Consider the following 23,435-nt stretch of genomic DNA (forward strand, 5'->3'; position numbering starts at 1 on the left):
CTATGCCCCAGCTTTGTTTACTTTTTCCCACCGAGGCTTCTAGACTTCTGATTGGCCAACATTTCTGCACGGTTAGGAATCTAGCGCCACCTGCTGGTTTGGCATGTTCATAGCAGCGTTTTCCTTCATTTCTGCCTTTATGTGTGGACGGGATTATTTTTTAAAACGAAAACGGAAAATCTCCGTTTTCAAAAATACCCGTGTACGTGTGGACGTAGCCTCAGTCTCTGACTGGAAGCGCTGATTCGTCATTCGGCTTTTGTCAGACTAAAGTAACTGTTAAAACTGTTTGAAAAGCTCAGCTATACAACAAGGAGAGATTGAGAATTTCCTTTTAGTTCTCAGTTTATTTGATATTGACAAAAGTTAGTCAGTTTTGTCTGTTCTTCTGTAAAACAAACTAAGATTTATTTTTAGAATTAATATTTTGTTTCTAAGTGGAATTGACAATTTAGTCTGTTTCATTTGTTCTATTTTGAAACTTAAACGCTTTAGCGGCTGCCTTTTGTGTAGTTTGCAATATTTGCCTTTATTTATCTGAAAAAGTCTCATGTTCCTTAAGTACATCTACCCTGTTGAACTTATTATGGGAAATAAATATTTAAATAAAAACAAGCTGCTGATTATTTCACATTTTACTTGTGAGCAACGGCACATTTAAATCTTACAAATATAGTTATTTGGCTTATATCGTGATAGATATCGTTATCGCCTGAAATGAAAAAAACATATCGTGATATGAAAAAATCTCATATCGCCCAGCTCTAGGTTAAAGGAAAGAAAAATAAATAGATTACAAGGATGTGTCCAAAAATGAACAGTCATCGAAAAATGAATATAAATGACCCCGTCAGAGTTAAAGTCATCTAATAGCCTGAGGGAATTCAGGATTTTAAGTACCTGAGAGAAACTTCCTGAACTCAAACTCCTCTGTCTTGTATCTGGCGATGGTAGTCCTTGTTATGCTTTGCTTGGTGAGCTCAGCATACCTATTTCTGCAGCTTCTGGTTAGAGTGTCCCTCGAGTACGCAGATCACCAGAGCAGGATTGCTGCTGCTGGCTTTACAGTTCAGGGCGAAGTCTCAGTCAGTCTGCATGACTGTAGTTGTGTCAGTCTGGCCAGTTGCAGCTCACAAACTAAACGTGCATGTAATCAAGCTCTATGAAGGATATAAAAAACAATAAATATGAAAGTGAGTCACTCTATATACTCTGTCAGCTCTCCCAACTAAAGTCAGGTTGGGATTTAAGCATTAGTAAATTTATGTATTTATTTGTGATTTATATATTTAATTACCAACAGCAATCCTTTTTTAAGTTACATTTTTGATCAACTTCCTTGTCCCTCTGTTTGAAGGTTGAGCCCATCTCTGACATAGACTCCGAGGAAGAGGTGGAGGTGACTGACATTAGCGATGAAGACCCAGATGAAAGAGATGAAGAGTTTGAGCTCTTCGCCCCTCGCCACCCGAGAGCATCCGACCACCACCACCTTCCTAATGGCTCAGCCCGGGCCCAGCAACAACCCCACACCGACGAGGACTTAGAAGAAGATGTGTTCAAAGCCCCCGCTCCTCCTCCACCCGGCCTGATGCCTTTCTTCACCTCACAGCACACGCACTCCGGCGTACATCGCATGCTGCCCGTCATCAAGAGCGAACCCGCCGAGCCCGGGGAGAGCAGCACACCCCCATCTCAGCCACCCGCGGCGGGGGCTCCCCAGACGAAGTGCATTCCTCTCAAGCTGCGCTTCAAGAGGCGCTGGAGTGAGGACCAGCGCATGGAGGCCTCGCAGGAGGAGTCAGATGATAAAAAAGTACGACCGGAGGAAGAGAGGGAGCGAGAGAGGCAAAGTAACGGACAGATGGAGATGGAGGAGGATGGGACGGGCAGCGGAGGCGGGGACAGTCCTCCTATGCTGGCGTATGAAGGCTCTTTAGCAGCACCCCTGGCCTTGCACAGGAGGGTGACTGCCGAGCTGCACCGCGCCACTGCACAGCTGTCTCTGGAGAATAAAGACTGCTGATGAGAGCCTCAGTCCAAACACTACTGCTCCAGCAGGGCAGGAGGTGGTGCAGGAGTATGTAAATGGTTCCTCTGTAATTCCCTCTCCTCACACTGACAAACTAGAATCAAGAAACCTCCACTGACCCGAGAGCACACGTCAACATACACATGAAAGTAACGCCCCAAAGACAGCCCGACACCTTCTCATCTCAGGGTGCCAAATATGGCCATTTTGTCAGCCGCTGGTGTCACAGACGGATGCGCGTGAGGTCTCTTTTGGTGTCCGTGATGCAATGTTTATGTTTATTCTTAGTCATTGTATAACACCAAGACAGTGTAAACCAGGGGTAGGGGAACGCCAGGCCTCAAGGGTCGGTGTCCTGCAGGTTTTAGATGTGTCCTTGATCCAACACAGCTGACTTAAATGGCTAAATTACCTCCTCAACATGTCTTGAAGTTCTCCAGCCGCCTGGTAATGAACTAATCATTTGACTCAGGTGTGTTGACCCAGGGTGATATCTAAAACCTGTAGGACACTGACCCAAGAGGCCTGGAGTTCTCTACCCCTGGTGTAAACAGTGCATACAGAGTTCCTGGTAGTGACTGAACGGGTTTAGACAGCCTGCGTCTCAGAAAAAGATGCACTGCCCTCCAAAAACAAGAAAAATAAAAACCAAATCATTCACATTTGCAACCCTCAAAAATATCTTTGAACACCATTTGTTTGAAAACTAAAAGCAGAAAACAAATTTTTTTATTCGTGTCAGCATTATTCCAACAACAGCGACGCATCTTTACTGCTGCAGTGAGAATAGAAATACCGCTTAAATCGTGTTTGCTCTCTTGCTTTGAAAATCACCTTTGTACACAGTCTTGAAATGACTTTGAGTTTGGTTTTTTTTTTGTTTTTTCTGCCGGCGAAAGCGAGCCTGGTGGTGGGGGAAAGTACAAGATACTCTGCGTGCTGACCCGTTTGGTTGCTCTGTGTTTCATTTTTACTCGCGGTTGAGGTTTAGGCACCAAGAGTACTTGCAGAAAAGGGTTAGGCACCAATACCAAACGACACTTCACGCATATCTCTGCAATGCAAGCAGCTTTAATTGTGGGGAGACAGAGAAAAAAAGGCCACTATTTGACGCCCTGGACTGCCCAACTCTTGCCTCTTTTTGTGTCAGACCTAAAGCCAGACCATTTATCTGGATCAGGGCTCTTCTGGGACGCAGCCGTGTGCAGGAGGGACTCACTCAGACGCCACACCAGGCACAGCGATGGTATGACTGACCTGGAATCATCAAGTTCACCTCCTAACAGATGCCCTGCCCCTGTAGCACAACACCCCCCCCATCAGTAGGATCAGCAGCCAGTCAGCACCTTCCTCAGGGGACACACACATATGCACACACGCACACTCCCCAATGACGATCCAGGATGATGATGATGATGATGATGTGCACACCCACGTCACTTTTTCCTACAAACTGACGGGACTTTAAGTGCCTGTATCTAAAACCATGGGGGGGAAGAGTGTGAGGGGAGGAGGGAGGGCTACTCAGAGTGATCACTCTGTGAACATGTTTGTTGGATCAAAAGGAAAAAGTCTCTAAAACTGATACAGGTGGGAGGGGGTGGGGGCGGTGGGGTGCTGGGTGTTGTCTGACTGACTCTTAAAACTGGCCCACTCCACTCAGGGAAGCCTATTGCTGTACGTTTATTGGATTCACGCACACAAACACACACACACAAAAAAAAGCAACAAAAAAAAAGAAAGGCCAACAGTGAATGGGACTCAGTGACTACGGACACCAAAATCTGTTCACTGCCACACACACACAAACTTTTTTTGACTCTTCTCTGAGAGCTTCTGACTTTCACATAACCTTCTGTCTCTCTGCTGTCCTGCCCTTCTTTCTCTTGTGGACCACCTGTGGAAATATCACAACTCTGCTCACAGACACAAGTTCAGCCCAGGGAGATGTGAGGAGGGGAAAATGATGAAGAAGACTGCAGAAGAGGAGGAGGAGGAAGAAGGGTTTTTGCAGGGGTTCCAGCAAGCTGTTAACCAGCCTTCTTACCTCACCTAACATGGCTTGTACACTGAAAATTATTTCCCTCAGCAGCACAGAAACTTAGTTCACCAGCTAGAGCTCGTCTAACAATCATAGATAGTGTTAAACTAAACCAGCAAACACACACATTCGCACAGCACTGCCTTCAGCATGCTCCCTCTCCCTCGGACCAAACCTCCGGCTCTCTGTAGCGCATCACCCTCTTAGGTCCTGATGGCGTGTGAGGCTGGCGGGCCTGTTAGCTACGAGTGTGAGAGCTCGAGAGAGCAGGGAGCATCTCTCACACACACACACACACACCTGCTCACACACACACACACACACACACTCTGCCTCTCTATGCCTTGTTTTTATAGCATGTACAAAAGTGCAAACTGAACTCTAACAAACATACATACAGATTATATCTTTATATATTCTAAAGGAAATTATTAAACAAAAGTAAACTTTTAAAAAGCGTTTTGATGACGTGATTGATTCAGGATTTTTTTTTTCTGTGACATGGTATCATGGAGGGCAGACTGAAGATGCAGAGGGGGCGTGGGTCAGGGGTTTTTTTTTGTTTGTTTGTTTTTCTTGTACATTTGTTTCATAGATAAACGAGCCAGAGGAAAAACAGCGCAGGCCAGTCTATCACAAGAACACGAACGGCGAGAAAAAAGAAAAAAACCCATCAGGACTCGAGCAGACTGCTAATGAGTCAGATGTGTGGTTCACTCTGCTGTTCACTTTGTTTCTCGTAGCTTGCCCTTTCAGCTCGCAGCGTTCTGCTCTTTCCTGTCTGCAGTCCAGCTCGCCTCAGCAGGGTTCTCCCTGGTTTCAGCTCCCAGCCCCCCTCTGGCCCTGGGCCACCTCTGCAGGCCGCCTGTGAGGGTGTGTGAGCGGGTTATTCGTGGAGTAGTAATCCCGTCTCTTCTCTTAGATCAGTTAGGGCAATGCTCCAAAGTTCACAGCAGCTCGGGGATGGGGTTAATCAGTTGGACACCCTCTCCTCAAACTATGCATATTCTCACAGACACACACACATGAAACACATATATTTGTGACATGTTTCAGCATCCAGCCAGGCGTCCGATCGGGGGGTGGGGGTCTGTCTCCTGCCTGGCCAGCAACAAGACGGATCTATAGCGGTGAGCTGTGAGATAGATGGCCTGCAGGCGGTCTGTGTAGCCGGGCTGATCGAATTTCCTCCTCAGACCCCCATGGTCTGGACGGGAGCATGTCACAGCCCGCACACACACTCACACACACACCCGCCAGGCCCTGTGTCTGTATCTGAACTGACAGCTGCCTTACTTCTACTACTTCTCATATCTCAGCAACAGAAAGACATCCGTCTCTCTTTCTTCTCTGCTCTCTCTCTCTTTCATTCGCGCTTCTCGCTGTTCATTTTTTTCCTCGCTCTGCTTCAGGCGCCGTCAGACTTCCTGCTAACGGCAGCGCGATCTGACTGTCGCGATATATAGCGGGGGCAAAGCGATTGATCGGAGTCTGGGTGAGACGCAGACTCTCCCTCATCCTGTTTCAGGTCTGCAGACAAACAGCACAAAGATTGCATTTCTCTATTTAGAAGAAGGAGAAAAGGTTTCTCGGTTTATTTTTCTGATGTTGTGATTGTTCTCATTGGGTTATTTACCTCTCCAGCTGGCATTATGATGATGATGATTAATATTATTATTGTTATTATTCCATGGCTCTGTTAGCTGTTGCTTTTTATGTTGTGTACATCACTTTGGATGATGTTGATCGACCCCAAACTCCATTCCCTGTTTTCAAACCTTCTAGCCTCCAACACACCCCCCCCTTTTGCTGTCTTTAGTTTTTGCAGATGTAATATAACTAAAATGTCTAATATTTGATGCTGACAGAGAAATAACATCGGGTTTTGAGAGGGAGGGACAGTGGAGGATTATTTGGGGGGGGGGATTTTATCCTTTTTTTTTGTCTTGTAATTTTAATTTTATAATGTTACTTTTTCTCTCTCTTGCTTGTATATTTTTTTATCTTTTTTTTTTTGAGGGGGGATGTTGTATCATTTTAAAAGACATGTATTGTTTTACCATGTAAAGGTCTATCTTTCAGTCTTTCACACCCCCCCCCCCCCCCCCCCCCCCCCCAAGCAATTACCTAACACTCAGATGGAGACGAGAGTTAATACCATGATGTAACATTGAATTTTTCCACTTCTTTCGTGTTTTTATGTTATTTTTTTCCCCAAACTTGTAATTAAGCTGTAATCAGGGTTAATTAAAACTGGTTAAAACCCAATATCAAACTCAAAGTGTTTGTTTATGTTTCTTCTTCTTCGTTCATTTTTATTAACGCCACATAATCCCCACAGTGGAGTTTTATTACCTGGTTATTTGTAAACAAAGAGATTAACCCGTCACTTTTTGTCTCATCCATAGTGAGCCACCAGTCATAAAGAAGGGATTTTTGTATTTCAGGATTACAGTTAATTATAATAAATGCAAAGTGTTTCTAAAACAGTAAAGACGCTGTTCTTTGGCCGTCAGGGGACCGAGATATTACCAAAAAGTATTCACTCGTCTGCCCTCACATGCATATGAACTTGACTGACATCCCATTCCTAATCCATATTGTTTAATTTGATGTCGACCCAACCTTTACAGCTAAAAGAGCTTCAGCTTTCCTGGAAAGGCTTTCCACAAAGTTTAGGTGCATTCTTCCAGAAGCACATTTGTGATGTCAGACACTGAGACGTGAAGTTCTGGCTCGCAGTCTGCGCTCTAATTCATCATGAAGGTGATCTGTCAGGCTGACGTCGGGACTTTGTGGAGGCCAGTCAAGTTCTTCCACACCAAATTTGCACATCCATGTCTTTATGAACCTTGCTTGGAACAGGAAGGGGCCAAGCTGTTCCCATAAAGTTGGGAACATGAAATTGTCCAAAATGTCTTGGTATACTGAAGCATTAAGAGTTTCCTTCACTGACACTAATGAGCCGAGCCTAACTCCTAAAAAACAACCCCACACCGTGATCCCTCCTCCGCCAAACCCTACACTTATAACAATGCAGTGCCGTTCCCCTGGCAACCATCCATCAGATTGCCAGATGGACAAGGGTGATTTACCCCTCCAGAGAACATGTCTCCACTCCTCTAGAGTCGGGTGGCAGCGTGCTTTACACCACTGCATGTGACACTTTGCATTGCGTTTGGTGATCTGAGGCTTGGATGCACCTGCTCGCCATGGAAACCTATTCCATGAAGCTGTCTCCACACTGTTCTTGAGCTAATCTGACAGTCACCTGAGGTTTTGAGCTCTGTAGCGATTGACTCTGCAGAAAGTCGGTGACCTCTGAGAACTATCAGCCTCAGCATCCGCTGACCCCACTGTGCTTTTACATGGCCTAACACTTTGTGGCAGACCAAGTAAAAAATAATTGGATGGCTGCATTTCAATCATGTCTAGATGGTTTAATTCTAAATCCACTGCGGTGGTGTCCAAATCCTTACGGAGCTAACTGTACATTCACACAAATTTCATACATGGGGTAAATTCACTCTCACATTCTTCTTTTAAAACAATGAATCTTCTTCATTGAATTTAACAGTTATAGAGGAAAAGTCCATCTTTGCCTTGACCTGGTCTCTGTTAGCTAAGTGGATGTAACAAACACACACACACGGCCGCTGTGCTGCAGAAGCTTCTCAGGTTAAACATTTAGCCGTCATTATGGAAGCACTTTGTCTGCGTGCTGCTGCCCATTCACCCACATAATGCTCTCGATCACCCGGGTACCTTTAACCATGACGTCAGCAGCTGCCTGGTCTTAAGCACACTTACGGGCAATTTTGTCTGTGGGGAGGAGGAAGACGAGGATAAGCTGTGGAAGTGATGGTGAGGAGTTGCTGCCCTTAAATGGCCTTCTTAGATTTTTAATGAGGTGGGCAATCAACAGCCCAAACACTTCCTAAACTTTAGTTTAAAAAAGCAAAAGAGAGTATAAAAGCCGTAAATTAGGTTACAGAACATGATTTAGTTGCACATTGGATGTTGTGGGTCAAAGCCTGAAGCTCGTTCCTGAAATCCACATTTAAATCTCTGCTGCAGACTATTTTGAAAGTCATTTTTATCTTTGGCATATTGTTTTTTTCATTAGGTGATCATGTGTTTTTCCTGATGAAAACCCAAACAACTCAGTTTTAACCTTAAATCTTTGTATTTCTTTGAAAGAATAAAATCCATGGGGAAGTTAAGAAGTGCCTTTATCCCCCAATAATCTCTCTAAATCTGGATCAGCACCTCTCCGATGTCAGCAGGGGGACGTTTATTTGAAGGCGTCCAACTTTTTTTGTATTTTGCAGCAAAGGAACTGAATGAACAGCTGAAAATGCAGCTTTTATTAAACCTAAAGGAGGTTAAAACCTTATTTTAATCTAATGTTATGAGTAATTATTGTGTCATGATCCCAGGTTTTTGTTGAGTTTTGGGTGTTTCTGGTGACCTGAGTGTTTCTTCGTCTGTCATTGTGTCACTCCAGGAATTTGATTCTATTCATCTGGACTTAAAGCTTTCATTGGACGAAATGTTTTGTCACTCAAACCAAGTTACTTCTTTAGTCTCTACTCCAACGTCCAGATCAACAGAATCAACTTTGTGGGATTTCCTCACCTGGATAAATGAGGATCCATTAAGACATAAATGTCTCCTGTTCACTTTTAAAAGCCAGCCTCTCATTTTTCTCCAGTGTGGCCGTCCTCACCTATTGATCACTGATTTCTCCCTCCTGTGTCTCATTGTTCAAACCTCATGCATTTCTCAAATCGTCTGGTTGCGCTTCCTTATTTTCCCACCTGTTCTCCCAGCTCTCCTCCTTCTTTTTTTCCTTCTCCATGCTTCAGTCGAGTTAATGGACTTTACTTTTAATTCCCCTGTTGGATTATAAGATTCTCCTGCCAGTTTAGTCTTGTGCGTTCTTTGTTCAAATTTATTTTAGTCAATAAAGCTCCTTTTTGTACTAAGAAGTGCAACATCCGGAAACTTGTAGCATGTTGGGAGATATCCAGGACCGCAGTGGCTGTGATGCGATCCCCTCACAGCACAGATTGCAATATAGAGCTGAATGAACTGAAAAGAAGGAATTACAGAAACTCAACAACATTTTTATTTTTTGTTTTAGTAGGACTAAAACCTCAGAGACCTTCTGTTCCTTTGACTCTTATGGTGAAGATGCAGCCTACAGAGCAACGCGAGCCCTGAGAGTGAACAGAAACCTCTCATTCTGCTGTGTGAGGGCTCTTATTAGAGCTGCTGCTGTTGTTGCACCAGTATCTTAAAAACTGTTTACACCTGTTGAATCGTGGGACTCTATAATTAAGTTCAATAAGGAAGATCAGTTCTCTTATACTCCTCTGCATGGGCTATTCTTGCCGCTCTATTTTCTTCATCACATCTGTTTTCCCACGCCGTCAGTCACGGCTCATGCACCGTACTTCTGTCCAACAGTCTACCTGCCTGCATTCTCTGAGGACCCATTCTTTAAATTTGTTGAGCTCATTCACAAAATTTTAATCAAGCATCATCCTCCACCAGCACCACCAGTGTTCAGACTATGGTGGGATCCCGTTGCCAGCACTAACCTCAATCTGCAGTTCTGCTCCATGATGTCACTTCTCCAGTTTCTTTGCAGATTTTTTTAATAAACGTCACCCTTGGTAATACAAGTATTTGGTTTGGACACCCTTTTGCCTTCAGAACTGCTTTATATCTCCATGGCATACCAAAACCAGACAACAGTTTTACAATCTTCTGCTGTCTGGTTTCGCTGATCCTGTGAGGATTGCAGCCTCAGCTTCTCGTACAGGAGGGGCACCCAGTGCTGCAGCAGACCATCTGCTTCCAGCTTCAACGTCCTGTCCATTCAGAGATGCTCTTCTGCAGCAGTCTGGGCATTCTCTTCTGAACTCTGATGTCAAGAAGTCATTTTGGTCCAGAAAACAGCTGCTCACAGGATGTTTGATCTTTTTCAGAGCAGTCTCTGTAAACATGGGTGATGGGGAAAAGCCCTCATTCTGTTTGAACTCAAGTAGGTCATCTTGGCCATGTCTACACATCTGCATACACTGAACTCTGAAATGTGATTGGCTGAGCAGATATTTGTGTGAACGTGCAGTTGAGGAGGCATACCTAATAAAGAGTCTGTGGCCGTACATTTAGCGCTGATGTTCATGTGTGTCAGATAAAGAAACCGCGCAAATGTCTTCTGATCTTTAGCTCGAGTGAAACGTTTCACAGCTTCTGGCTCTGAGTTATTCAGCGAACACAGACTTCGAGGAGGAAATCACTTCAGCTGAAGTGTTAATAGGATGTATTCAACCCGGGAGGGTGTGTCACATAGACGTTGCTTCACTTAAGGGTCATGAGCCGACTAAAAACAAGTGTTGCTTTAAAGGAGCAACTGCCACGCAAGCCTCACATAAGTATGTCAGTGTGTGACATGTGAGTTATGTAACCTTGGTGAGGGTCCCGGCAGGTGTGATTGTGCATGATCCCGGCCTCCATTGTCGACACACCAGCCATCCAGGTGCTCCATAGAGAGAGAGAGAACGAAAGAGAGAGACACCACAGGAACCAATGTGCTCGCTCACCTGTGCCACATCCCCCTGCCTTCGCTTCCTCTGAACGCCTGCTTTCGCGGAAACCTGTGCAGAGCCAGCTCCGTCCTCCGCATGTAACCGCAGCCCGTGCATTATGCACACGCTGCACAACAAGAAGCCTTTCTGAATGTGCACACGTGACCGTCGCATCCTCTGAGAGAGTTATGGTACGGTAACTAAACATACGAAGGCCTGCTAGTAAGTTCACCACATCCTCCACCGTACAGAGAAAAGCTGCACCGCACAGGAGTGAGGCACTTTCACAGTGACGATACACAGACATGTGTGAGCGCACATTGATGTGGTTTGTTTGAAGCTCTGGTGCTTCAATTTCCTTTTTCAGCTTCCTTTCCCGCCAGTACTTCTGTTTAACCTATTTGACCCCAAACGAGAAACCATTGTAAAGTTTCTCTTTGTGAGAGGAAAGAATGGACTTTGTAAAAAACAGACTTTAACCTTCACTTGTATTCGCCTCCAATACAGAGCAGCTCCACTGTGCTCTCTGTGTTTGGTCATTTCAGATTGAATGTCTCCCCCTGTTGTTGGGATACTTAAAATGCACATTATAAGAATTTCTGTTGATTTAATCCACGTTGTTTATTACTGTTGGTATATAACTATCAGGTGAACACATTCAAGAGATCAGTTTTTGCCTGGATTTGTCTGCTTTTTCTCTTTTCAGGCTTCTTTACCTTTCATAAATGATCTCAGTGAGCATGACACATCATTGTTATCCACTAAATCAACAAATATGCCTACATTTTTGATTATTTAAGCACACCTGTGATTCTTTTCTTTCTGTCTGCGGTGCTCGGGATCATCGTCCTTCTTGTTACGCCCCTCTTAAAACGTTATGTTGTGGCTTTTAAGACAGGTCGTCAGATGCTGTGTGACCAAATTGTGGCCAAGATTTAGCTGGTAAGAGAGATTTGACTCTAGAGTATTTGACATACAGAGGAGCTCATGGTCAACTTGGTGACAGCAAGGCGCCCAGGATCTGCGACTGCAAATCAAGCCCAGACCGCCACCCCTCCGCCGCCGTGCTTCACAGTTGGTATGAAGTGTTCGTGGTGATATGCAGTGTTTGACTTTATCCAAACGCGGCTGTACATTATGACCAAACATCTTCTCATCTGGACGTTGTTCCAGAAGTCTTGCGTTTTATGCAAATGCAACTTTGCAAACCTAAGCTGTTGTAACTCTTCCAAACAAGCCATACATTAACACTAATTTATTTTGTTTAATGCCCTATAAAGTACATTTCTTAATTGTTTGAGTTATGTGCAAACAAACAGACCGAATCAAACTAATCACATAACCTCTTTAATTGAGGTAACAAGATGGCAGTTAATGCTGAGATTGTTGTTGGCGTACTGAATGTGCACAGCTGGTCTCGTCTTCCTCACCTTTTCTCTAATGCAGGGAGGAATCTGTGTGTCCAAGGACACCTCTCCATGAGACTCCTGTCTTCAGCTCCGGGGCATGACGTGAGCCCTGAGTAACAGCTGAGCGGTGTAACGTTACCGTGAACAAGAATGCGGAGAGCACAAAGGCCTACTGTTCACCATACTGCAGCCCGTATGGATGCCGACCTTGTCAGACTTTAAAGACACTCTGATACGCTTTCTGTGTCTTTTGCAGCCACTTTGAGGGGTCATGGTGCAAATCGCTTCAGCATACAGTGGCCGTTTGAACTACTGCATTAACCTATACATAAGAGAGACTGTTATACGTTTCCTTTATCTCAAGCTGGTTTTATCTGTGGGTTTAATGCCACTGTGAACTGCCATGACCTCCCTAAATCCCTAACCTGACAGAGTCTGAGTGCACCGTTTATCAGATATTATTAGACATCGTGAGCTGCCTCCTTCTTTAAGCTACAGGAACAAACCTGCCCTCTCCTGACACTCGGCACACAAAAAGCATTGCCATCCCTTCAGTAACAGACTCCCTCCCTCGAGGCCCGAAGTGAAGGGTGCTCAAATTTGTTGTACAAATCTATTCAAAGACGCTGGGCCCCTTATGTAAGAATGCTTTAGCAAAACCAGGAACATTAGAAGAGAGAGAGAAACATGGATCTGAAGGAAATCTGGGAGATGCCTGCAGCAGCAAAGATCATGTTAGAGTAAAACATCCAGAGGGAGAAAATGTTTTTATATCCATGCAATAACCGAGAAACAGTTTGTGTGTTTGCTGATAGTTGTGGAGCTGCTTGAAAAGTTGCATTTGAATGTACCTGCTCTGTTTTTCCTCCTCTTTCTTTATAGCTAGCTGGATGCTGAAGTGTGCAACCGCAACTTTCCATCTGCATTATGAAGCATCACAGGGATGAGAAAAAAAACAATGTAATGAGGGTATGAGTGGCTGTGGGATGTCATTATTTTCTTATTATTGAGCAGGTTTCTCCATGCGGTCACTGTAGGACATGACAAATGAACTAATTTGACATTAATGGCCAGCACACTCGGCTCACTTAACCCCTGAGTGTTAGTTATCTGCAGCAATATGAACAGTGCAAATAAACTATTAAAAGTGTCTAAATAACACTGTAAATCAATAGGAGAAACACAACGGTATGGCAATAAGACATTTATCTGTTATTGGAAAGAAGACTTGCACACAGTTTGATTTTCTCTGTGGTCACTTGTAGTTGCAGAAATGAACAAGTGGTGCTCGAGACAGATTTTATCAATAACAAGGACCAACCAATTAGTCTTGGTAGAACTCAACCAACAATGTTGCCGGAAGGACAAATAACGAAGAACAAGCATTATAAGAACAAGCTACGACTCGCCCATTTCTAACATGTCATCAGAAAGAAAGAGTAGTTAAAAAAAGGACATCATGACTGGAGGAACTGAAGGACCGCCAGCAATGAGTTGGTTGTACACCATTATAAGAATAAGAAGAACTCTGGCCGTACTTATCAATTCACACAGGATCAATCTTCCAGTTTAATGTTTATCCACCAAGTTGCTATGGTCCAGGAACAAACCCTAACTAATAATAACAGCCTTAAACCATATTTTTGACAGAATTTTGGCTAACATAATTATATGAAATTTTCTCCCGGTCCTCCAAATACTTAATGTGATATTTTTATATGTGGACCCCCCCTTTCATCAAAGTTGTCTTTTTCAGTTGTCTTCCTGACTTTAGTGAATCATTCACATTAATTATTTGACGTGGAAACTTGTCTGCATGAATTTATGTTATGGTGTGGCTACTGTTCACAATATTAGCCTTCTCAGGTTAGCATGTTAATTGCTAACATGCAAGAAAGCACCTAAAACAAAATGGAGCTTAGAGGACAGGCAAGTCAGCAGTTCCCCAGGTAGGTGCGAACCAGAGTGGGCAGCATCAATTTAAGAAAGTAAGTAAAGGGCCACACATTGAATTAAAACATGTTTGCAGGTTAATTTGAAAAAAGAAATCCACCTAGCTGCTTTATCAGCATCTAAATTAGCTTACATCCTGCCTTTAGCTGACATTTTAGCTAAATGTATCAGCTAAATGCTAATTTTTGGGGGGTCATGACAGTGCTAGAGGAAAGTTAACTGACTGTTAAGTTAATGAAAAAGTTGCAGGTCATCAATCAAGTTTATTAAAGTTAACTAAAAACGAAATTAAAAAGTGAAACTATGTGTGTACAAGAGAGTTTGGCTGTATGGAAGCTCATTTCTGCCACTGAAAATAATATTTTGAAATGTTTTAAATATTTTTTTTAAATAATAAAATATATATCCAGGGGCACTGGAGCCTATCCCAGCTGTCATAGGGTGAGAGGCCGGGCACACCCTGGACAGGTGGCCAGTCTGTAGCAGGGCCATAATAATATATATATACATTTTTAATTGCTATAATTGAAAATTCAGTCCATAAATAAGTTGTTTGGCGATAATAACCCAAAATTTCTACTTAGCTCTTCCCAGCTGATTTGTTTTGATGTGTTTTTAGTGGTGGAGACCATCTTCCATGCTTTTGTGTTAGGTGAATTTATTAAAGATGTATGAAAATCTTTCCTCATTGATGTAGCACTAAGTGATTTACTGTGGGTCAGACTGTGTTTTCAGCTAACCTGACAGCATCTATACTTTTAAATGTTTTTCAGACAATGAACTTCTGTAAGACTGCCGTAGCCCTAATAAACCCACACAATTAAAATTACCAGTCTAAACCTAGCTTAGCTAAATGGATTGGTTCTAATATAGCACTCTTCTACTTGAGCACTCAAAGCACTTTATGCTATGAGCCTCATTTACACTCGTACAAGCACTTTTATCTATCCCTAAGTGCTTATATGTAACATTCACACATGAATGCCACAGGAACAATTTGGGGTTCACTATCTTGCCCAATGACACTTCGGCATACAGACTGGAGCAGCTGGACTGAACCACCAACCATTTTATTTAGTAGATGATCAGCTCTACCTTCTGACCTACGCTCGACACCCTCTGACTTTCTTTAAATTCTCTATAGAGTTTGTCTTTTGGATTTGTACTTTGTACGTCTACATTTTTAGTGAGTTCTTGTAGAATTGTTACCTTTGGCAATTTCTTTAGTTCTCTCTGGTATACATTTTGTTTCCACATCATTTTCCCTCTGATCTTATTCTCGTGTTTCTGCTTTGATGTTGTTTATTTGCTATTTTACTTTGGTGGTGCAACATGTCTTGTGCCATGTGTTAAGCGTTATGTCCTCTTCATTGTTTGATTGTCTTCACCTGTCCGTCGTCACCCAGCTGTCTCACATCATTGTGTGTTTGTATACAGATCAAATAAAAAACAGTTGCACTCAAATAGACTAGCTTTGCATGATTCATAGTTCAAAATAATCCATATTTAGACTTGTGGCAGCCCTTTGCTTCATCCTCAGTCTGAAAGAAGCTGCTTCAATTTCTCGCTCGTTAAGTCTGTGTTCAGTTTGAGACAACTTTTTGTGATTGGACGAGCCTCACTAACAAAAGGTTTTAACCTTAGGTGGATTGGGTGGAACTGTCTTCCTGAGATGACCATAAAAGCATTTTATACTCTGGGCTGATCACACAGAGCCAAGAGTATGAAAATCCTTGAAGCCATGCCGCTAACATGGCTAATAATGCTAAACTTTGCTATCGTGGCTCAGCCTGTGTTGTTGTAAAGACTCCATCCTCATGCTGGGATTGTCTACTGTCAGTTGAAGCCATAACTTCATAGTAGAATAAATCCAAACTTAGTTTTACTGAATAATAATATCAGAGTTTTATTGTTATTTTTTATTGCAGCCTGCTGTCCTCATGACTGCAGAGCTGCTGGTTTGAGAGGCTTTTAACCTTTTAAATTTCTATCTTTATCTCCTGTCCTGAGTTTGATGGGGCAGGAATGTGTGGGTGAAAGGTCAAGGTGAGGGTCACAGGTCAGAGGTTATGCTAATGTGAGTGTCTTGCTTTTAAACCCTGAGGCGAGAGATTAGTGCGATGTGATTCTGACTATGTGTTTGGTGTTGTTTAACACACAACATGGGAAGAGTTAACCATAAACTAGTTACTGTTTTGGACCAAATATTTTAGAAATACAACTTGTATACTAAGTCGTTGCTCTCTAGTAAAGTTTTCCACTTAATGTTCCTTCTTTCTTCCCTCTCAGTGTTTCCCCTGCTGTTGTCTGACAGCAGAGCCCAGCAGGAGAGGAGGGTCTGTGGTGTTTGACTGACAGCCAAGTGATGAGCACACAGGGAGAGGGTTAAGGGTGAGGGGTCAGAGGTCAGGGTCCTATGGAGAAGAATTCAACACAAGGGGGACTTGCTAACAAGGTACAATTGCATGAGGGAAAAAGACATGAAAAGCACCCTGAAAACAAAACAAGGGGATATCAGGGCGACGGAGCCACTGTGACAGCAAATTCTGGCCCACTCTTTTTTACAGTTCATTCTGGATTGAGATTCTGCTGTATTTGGGATCATTGTCCTGTTGCATGACACAGCCTTGGCCAAACTTTAGGAGTTCATGGTCGACTCAGTGACTGAGTGAAGTTAAAAGGCTGAGTACATATTGCAAGTACTTTAACAACCAAGCGAAGAAGACCATGGCATGTGGTTAACAGTTCTGCAATGAACTAGTCAGTGACCTTTAATTCAGAAGCTTTATAAAAGAAGGGTTGAATTAACTGCCGTTACAGACATTTTTATATATATTCTCCATTTTTTTAGACTTTGCCTCAATGTAAAATGCACTCTAGTGGCGTACAGAACATGTAAAGTCAGAGAGCTCGCCACAAAACAAAGCAGACAGGAACAACACGAGAGGAGGGTTGGAGATGGAGGTGGAGGTGATGCAGAGTGCAGAAACTCTGCATTTGAATGAGAGTTAACAGGTGGTAAAGGGTGTCAGCTTAGCCATCAGCAGATGTGAATTGAGTTGGTCTGACTTTGTGGCCTGCTCGATCCATTACCACTTCCACAGGGTCACTCCAGGCAAACTGTATGCAACACTGGAGATGTGCCCCTCAGAAGCTTTATATGTCAAAGATGAACCTCTGAACATCATTGCTTTTTTAATCAGCAGAGCGTCGAAGGGCATCAGTAGTCCAGGTCAGCATGTAGACATCTGCAGTGCTTTGAAAAAAAAAAAAAACGTTCTGCCTTTGTGTTATTGGACGGCACAGCTAGCTTAAAAGCTCATGTGTTTCCAATCTGTGCTGCCCTCATCTTATTTAGTTTACCTTCCTCTCTATTAATTCATATACAGTGCTTTTTCCTGGCTCAGAATGGGCTTTTGGGTGGATGAATGACCACACTTTCACCCTCCTCTTTTTATTGACTTGATAAAAGGCTTTGACAAGGCCACGGTAGTCAATATCATCAGCTTTCATTTTTATCCTAAGTTCTTGGTGTTTCCAAAGCTGGTGATTTTACTTTAAGCGCTGGTCTAAAGCTTTTCTGGGGAATCCAAAACAAACCAGGAAAAACTCCTGATGTAAGATTATAAAATAGTACTTTACATGCTCCTTAGTATGAAACAGCGTACCCTCTATCTACAGCTTGAAAATGTCTGAAGTCATTTAAAAAGAGTGTCTCTGATCATTTTCCTTACATTGAGTGAATTTATAAAAGCTTATGTGAGTACAGTTTTATATGATGTGTATTTATGTAGATAATTCATACTTTTTATTATAATTATATAAGCTATAATAAGCTGTGTGAAGCTCTTCCATCTTTACTGGTTATCAGCTGCAGGTCTGGCTGCCAAACATCCCCTGGGAGAGTGGACAGAAATACATAATGAGAGTAAAAAAAATAATAAAAGTATAAAAAATATACACATATAAAAGTTGCAAAGGAGAAGCTTTGTCATTTGATCGATTTCTTAGTGTGGAGGTCGGTGGCTTTCTGCCTTATGAGGCTTATGAGTCATTTACATGACTCATAACTTCCAGAGTGTTGTTTACTTGGTTCATTGGATTGTTTAGAGATGAGGAAAATTAAGACAGTATTTGATACTCATTTGGAAAGTGGGAGGACAAAAATGGAAGTCACGTGGGGCCTGCAGCACCAATTTGGGAAAGAAGATAATAGTAATTGTGAATTGTGCCATCACTTGCAGTGTTAAACTATCGCCACTAGATGTCAGTCTGAACCAACATTTAAACTATCTCTACCCTTCCTTCAGTCTTTCTTCTTACACACACGCGCACGAATGCACACTAGTCATACTCATACAAAGCATATAGCTCCCCTCAGCCAATCAGCGCTTTCTTCTGTTTTTAGGTCTACACATTTCCACTCATTGCCGAGCTGGCGTGTGGACCCGCTCTCACCAGCAGGGGGCGCCGCCCCCGTGAGCTCGCACGGGCTGTCTGCCTCAGCGTGAGTCTGGTCTTTACTACACACACACATAAACACACACACACACAGAGCAGAGGATTATGTAATGTTTACTATTATGCCACTGTATCTTTTGTAAAGCAGCCGCATTTGCCTTCCTCTGTGCGAAGGTCAAAGGTCACAGAGAATGTGCCATGCTTCAAAGTGATGGCACGTGCTATCATCTCAAACATCTTTCAGTGCTCGGTGCACAGGTTCATCTCCACCACCAGCATCACTATCACCATTACCACCACCACCACTGCCTGCAAAGTTGCAAATACGGGGTTAGCCGAGTTTACGCCAGTCCACGCCCCCACAGTCCAGCTGGTGGCAACACTCGTGATGACTTCACCGCCGCGCGCGACCATTGGCCCCGAGACGCCGCGCACCTGTCCAATAGACTGCCGGTGAAGTGACGTCAGCCTGTACTAGTCCCGTTCACTTTAACAGTAGTGGGCAGGGCGGAGAGGGTGCCGACGTCAGAAGCCGCGCTGTGATTGGCTGAGGGCGCTGAAAGTGAGCGTCTGTTGCTGAGAGAAAAAGGGAGAGCGGTTTGCGTCGGCTGCGCCACACAAACATCTGAGCAGCTCCTAAACTAACTTTCTGAAAACAGCGCACTGGTTTTCTGTGCTCCTTCGTTTTCACTCTTTGTGAGCAGCGATGACATAATAATGATAATTAAAGGCGAAAAAACACATTTTCGATGTGGGACCAACAGCGAGAGTAAAGCCGCGCTGAGGCGCTACTTTCCCGCTGCACCACACTGTTTGTGGATGAGCACAAACAGTTGATGCATTATCACCGTCTGCTCGGGGATGGCACTTGTGCTGTCAATTATGGTAAACATACTCCTTTTCAGAACGGGAGGGGGCATTTGTGCCTTTCTATTGGCTCTGGGTCATTTGATCCCTCCTCTCGGCCCGCCCACATGCTGTTCCTATGGTTCCCAATCCTCTTATTGGATACTGTAAAGTTTGGGACAGGACACCGGTCTAGCTCAGCATCCACTTCACTATTCGCTAGTCCCCCCAGTCCGTCAAGTGGACTTTGACAGGCCGCCACACCCACTGATCTCTGGCGCCGATGCTGACTGGCTACTGTACATGTCAACGACCTCTCATTGGTCGGCTTGCCCAGCTGTTAGTGGTTCATTCACCATTTTGTGACTGTAGTGGAAAAGAAGAGCGATAGTTTTTTATATCCTTGTTTGAGTTTCTGTGGGGGAAAGACATGTTTTGCGGAGGAAAAGTAAAGAGTGAGTCCGGCCCGCACAGCCACCACAGCCGACAGCCGAGGGATGTTACCATGAGTTACGCGAGCCTCCTCATCGGCAAAATAAGACCATAAATCTTTCTCTGGCCAGTGGTGAAAAGCTCTGTTTGGGTGAGTTGAAACTAAGTTGGCACACGGCAGTGAAGCTAAACTGACTTAAATTTTCCATTTTCAGGAGCTGCGAGTTACCACGACGCGAGAGCCAACTGCCAACGGTCGGTCGTTCGGTTGTTCCGCTACCGTGTGAAGAAATGGAGTGACAACGCGAGGAAGTATCGAGAGAAAGGGGAGGGGTGTGGGGGGTGTAACAGCCTAAAAACTTTCTGAAATGTTTTTACCGCAGTCCCACGGACACCCACGGAACATTTCAGCTCCGTTTCAGCTCCGTTAAAACGGCGAGGTTAGTGTGGAGTACTTTTTCCTTGACCTTAGTTTACGAGTTTTGCGTGGAGCAGCGCTAGCGTAGTAAAAAAAAGAGAGAGAGAGAGAGAGAGAGCGAGAAAGAAAAACAACCGACCTATTTGCGGCACTGCAGCCCAAATGTTTACTAACAGGCTCGCTCGGTGTTAAAAAAGCGCACTTTAGGAGGAAACGGATAACACCTACAGAGCGAATTGCACCCAGTTTTCCTGCGCTCTGGCTCACGGTGTCATTATTTGGGTGCTGTATCCGCTACCGTTTGCGTACTACCACTACTACAACCACCACTACTACTAACGTTACTGAGCTGCTTACTAGAGCGAAACACCAAGACGAAAAAGATTCTGCTTCATTTATTTTTTCCCAAGTTTTTTTTTTTTTAAATTAGAGTGACTGGCACCATTAAAAGGAAGCCTCCCCCGGAGTGGATACGTGCACTCCAGGCGTTGTAGTGAGTATTTGCATGCCAAGAATCGCTGTATAAGGAAGACTTGGGACCGTCTATAAGGGGACAATAAAGCGTCACTTGAAACCGGTTGTTTGTGTTTGTTACCGAGGACCGTGCAGCACGACAGACCGCCTGACTGTCTCGAGTCATAATACTCCTTTGACATTGTGTAGTACTCTCAGAGATCAGCTAAAAAAAAAGATGCACACCGTGTTTTCTCGTCTCTTCCATCGCCAACACTACACTTTTTTCTTTTTTTGCACAGCAATCCTGCAATCAGTGTCGATGCAACCTTGACATCTCTGACTAGGCAGTTTTTAACAGTTGTGTCATGTTTGTCTTTAGGTATTTTTTCAGTGGCAGGAATTGTGTTTACATTTTAGGTTCAGATTTCCTCTTTTTTTTATTTATTAATTGTTGCACTTGTGTGGCCCTGGTGCTGTATAGCTTGTTGAGCTGTTGGCCATTGATATGGCATTGGCAGTTCTGCCATTTGGTCCCAAACAGGACCAGTCGCCTGTGATCTATGCTCCAACCTTCCTTGCTGATCAATACGAGCCAGGATGCACAAATTTCAGCTCTCGTTGTTTCTTCTTTATTAGTCAGATATGTCATCCGCTAAACAGCTGCCGGTATTCATGCTACCTCACAATGGATGCGTCTGTATATAACGCACACACACACACACACTTAAAATACCCTAACAACATATTTTTCTTTCTGTGTCAGTTGTCTGTTAAATCACTTCCCACACACTCATGAGCTCACAAACCACAGCATGAGTGTGCATAGCAGCAGAGAGATTTATCTTCTTTTCTTTTTTTAATGTATTTTTTTTGGTGCTGTTTCATGTGAGACTGTGTTCTCCCCGGTGACCCAGTTAAGGGAAAAGGCTCCCTAACACGCTGAAGTGTACGAGGGCCACGGCACACTTCAGTATCATCATCACACGTTCCTCCTTCTCCCGCGTATGTCCCCGTCACTGCAGCCCCTGCGCCCGTACAGACACCCATAAAATGCTTTGAGGAGAGGGATGAGCTGCAGTGTGTGTATGTGTGTGTGTGTGTGTGTGCGCACGCGCCTGCTAACTACGTACACTCATACTGACATACGGTGCAAATGCAGTGCTGAACAAGGTGGACTCAACCTGAAGACCGCTGTATAAACTCTGACATTAGTGTAGTGTAAGTAGCTCTAATGCCACATGTCACATACACACACGTTTTGTGCCACGTTGTGTTGGGGCATAGGCTAAATTCTCTACGACTGACCGAAATAAACTGGCATCAAGGCAGATGTTTATTAGGATTTTATATTCCAGTAATAAACACTGTACAACTCATTTTATTTTGTAGTGTTGACACTGAGATGATGTCGACAAATGCCTTGTGTGTGTGTGTGTGTGTGTGCGTGTGAAATGGGTTCTTGGTAGCACCTATGTTTAAACTGTTCACTAAATTTTCTCTTTGCAAAAAAAAGTGAAGAATTTTCATCTCCAAATTCATTTCGTAAAAGCCTATTTATCCTTATTGTTGTTGTTTTTTCCCCCCCTCCTGCATACGTCAGTGTGGACAAGTGCTTGTACGACACAATGACTGTGTGACAATATATATAGATCCAAGGGAGATTTTAACAGGGTATGCATGACTGCACGATGAATTCCTGAGAGAGCATTTAATGTGTGTGTGTAAAGTTTGGAGGAGGAGGAGGGGTGCATTATGGGCTCCTGTGTGTTTATTGGGAGAAACAGCAGCTTTTTGCAGTTTAGAGGAGTCCAGTCCAGCGCCGTGGAGACGCTGATTATCTGTCTGTTCAAGATTTACAGCAGCTTTAGATCAGACCAGCACATATTCTGCTATTAACCTGCTCTAACGCTGGAAGGTGGAGACCTCTTGAATTACCTAAATTATGACCGAGCTTCTCTCTCTGCTTCACCCAGATTCAGCATTATATTTTGTAGTCCTAATTTTTTGATTAACAATTCATGTTGAAAAGCAACACCCAGGAGGGGATGTTCTGAGTTTCTGGACATGTTTTTTTGGTATTGTGATAGTCTCTAGTAAACAATAAGAGTTAAAGGTCTGCCGTTATTTTCAGGTTAGGGGGTGCACGGCTGAGCGCGCAGTGTGTATGGTGCTTTTGATCTTTCAGCAAGGGATTAGGACATGTGAAACGTTCTTTTTCATTTATTTATGTGGTAACACAGGAATTATAGATGCGTCGTGCATAAATGTATATATTCTTTTTACAAATAAAATCATAGTTCAACATATCTGTGGTGTCTTTAGCAACATTTTTGTGTCATCTGGACATTTCAAATAAGATTTTGTGGAGTACAAGCATGCTTGAAGAATTTAACCCAATGATAAATAAATACACCCGTTGCAAACTTGCACCAAATATCTAACTCTTATGTCCCACGCTGAAACTCCTCTTCACTGCACATAATCTGCTCAGCTGTAGAGTCCCTTAAAAGTTACAGAATGTGAATACACACACATGCTTGCCACTGTCTTATCAGCCAAAGCCTAAAGCATTTTGGAGGGCCATTAGCATGACCAAACGCATTTTTCTGAGCTAAGATCAGATCCTCTCGAGTCATTTACCCAACTAGTCAGTCAGCCATTTGGCCCTCAGTCCTTCCTGTCTTTTCCAGTACTCCAGAGTATCTGTACTGGACCAGCATTCCCAGTCTAGGCATCCGTGTCTAGTCTAATAAAGGGCAAACTTGGCCTGGGAAGGAACATTCCAGCA

The 23,435-nt window shown here is 43.6% G+C and overlaps 2 protein-coding genes across 6 annotated transcripts in view; both read left to right on the forward strand.

Annotated features, from left to right (window-relative positions):
- The window catches only part of erfl3 (Ets2 repressor factor like 3), a 73,526-nt gene extending 67,172 nt beyond the window's left edge, over positions 1-6,354 (forward strand). Inside the window, exon 5 of the mRNA XM_082550384.1 lies at positions 1,358-6,354. Within this exon, the coding sequence (XP_082406510.1) occupies positions 1,358-2,026 (669 nt within the window). The 3' untranslated portion in view covers positions 2,027-6,354. The remainder of the gene's footprint in view (positions 1-1,357) is intronic.
- A 7,574-nt stretch (positions 6,355-13,928) lies between these two features.
- Positions 13,929-23,435, forward strand: part of cicb (capicua transcriptional repressor b) — a 45,804-nt gene continuing 36,297 nt past the window's right edge. Inside the window, exons 1-3 of one of the 5 annotated variants that reach the window (XM_082550544.1) lie at positions 13,972-14,069; positions 16,324-16,489; positions 18,443-18,541. The gene's annotated coding sequence lies outside the window, so the exon portion shown is untranslated. Of the gene's footprint in view, positions 14,070-16,323; positions 16,490-18,442; positions 18,542-19,519; positions 20,214-23,435 lie in introns of those variants that run through there. The other 4 variants (XM_082550543.1, XM_082550545.1, XM_082550546.1 and 1 more) reach the window with 4 other exon arrangements.

This window comes from Aulonocara stuartgranti (assembly GCF_965226115.1).
Source record: "Aulonocara stuartgranti genome assembly, chromosome: 11".
NCBI classification, from domain to species: Eukaryota; Metazoa; Chordata; class Actinopteri; order Cichliformes; family Cichlidae; genus Aulonocara; species Aulonocara stuartgranti.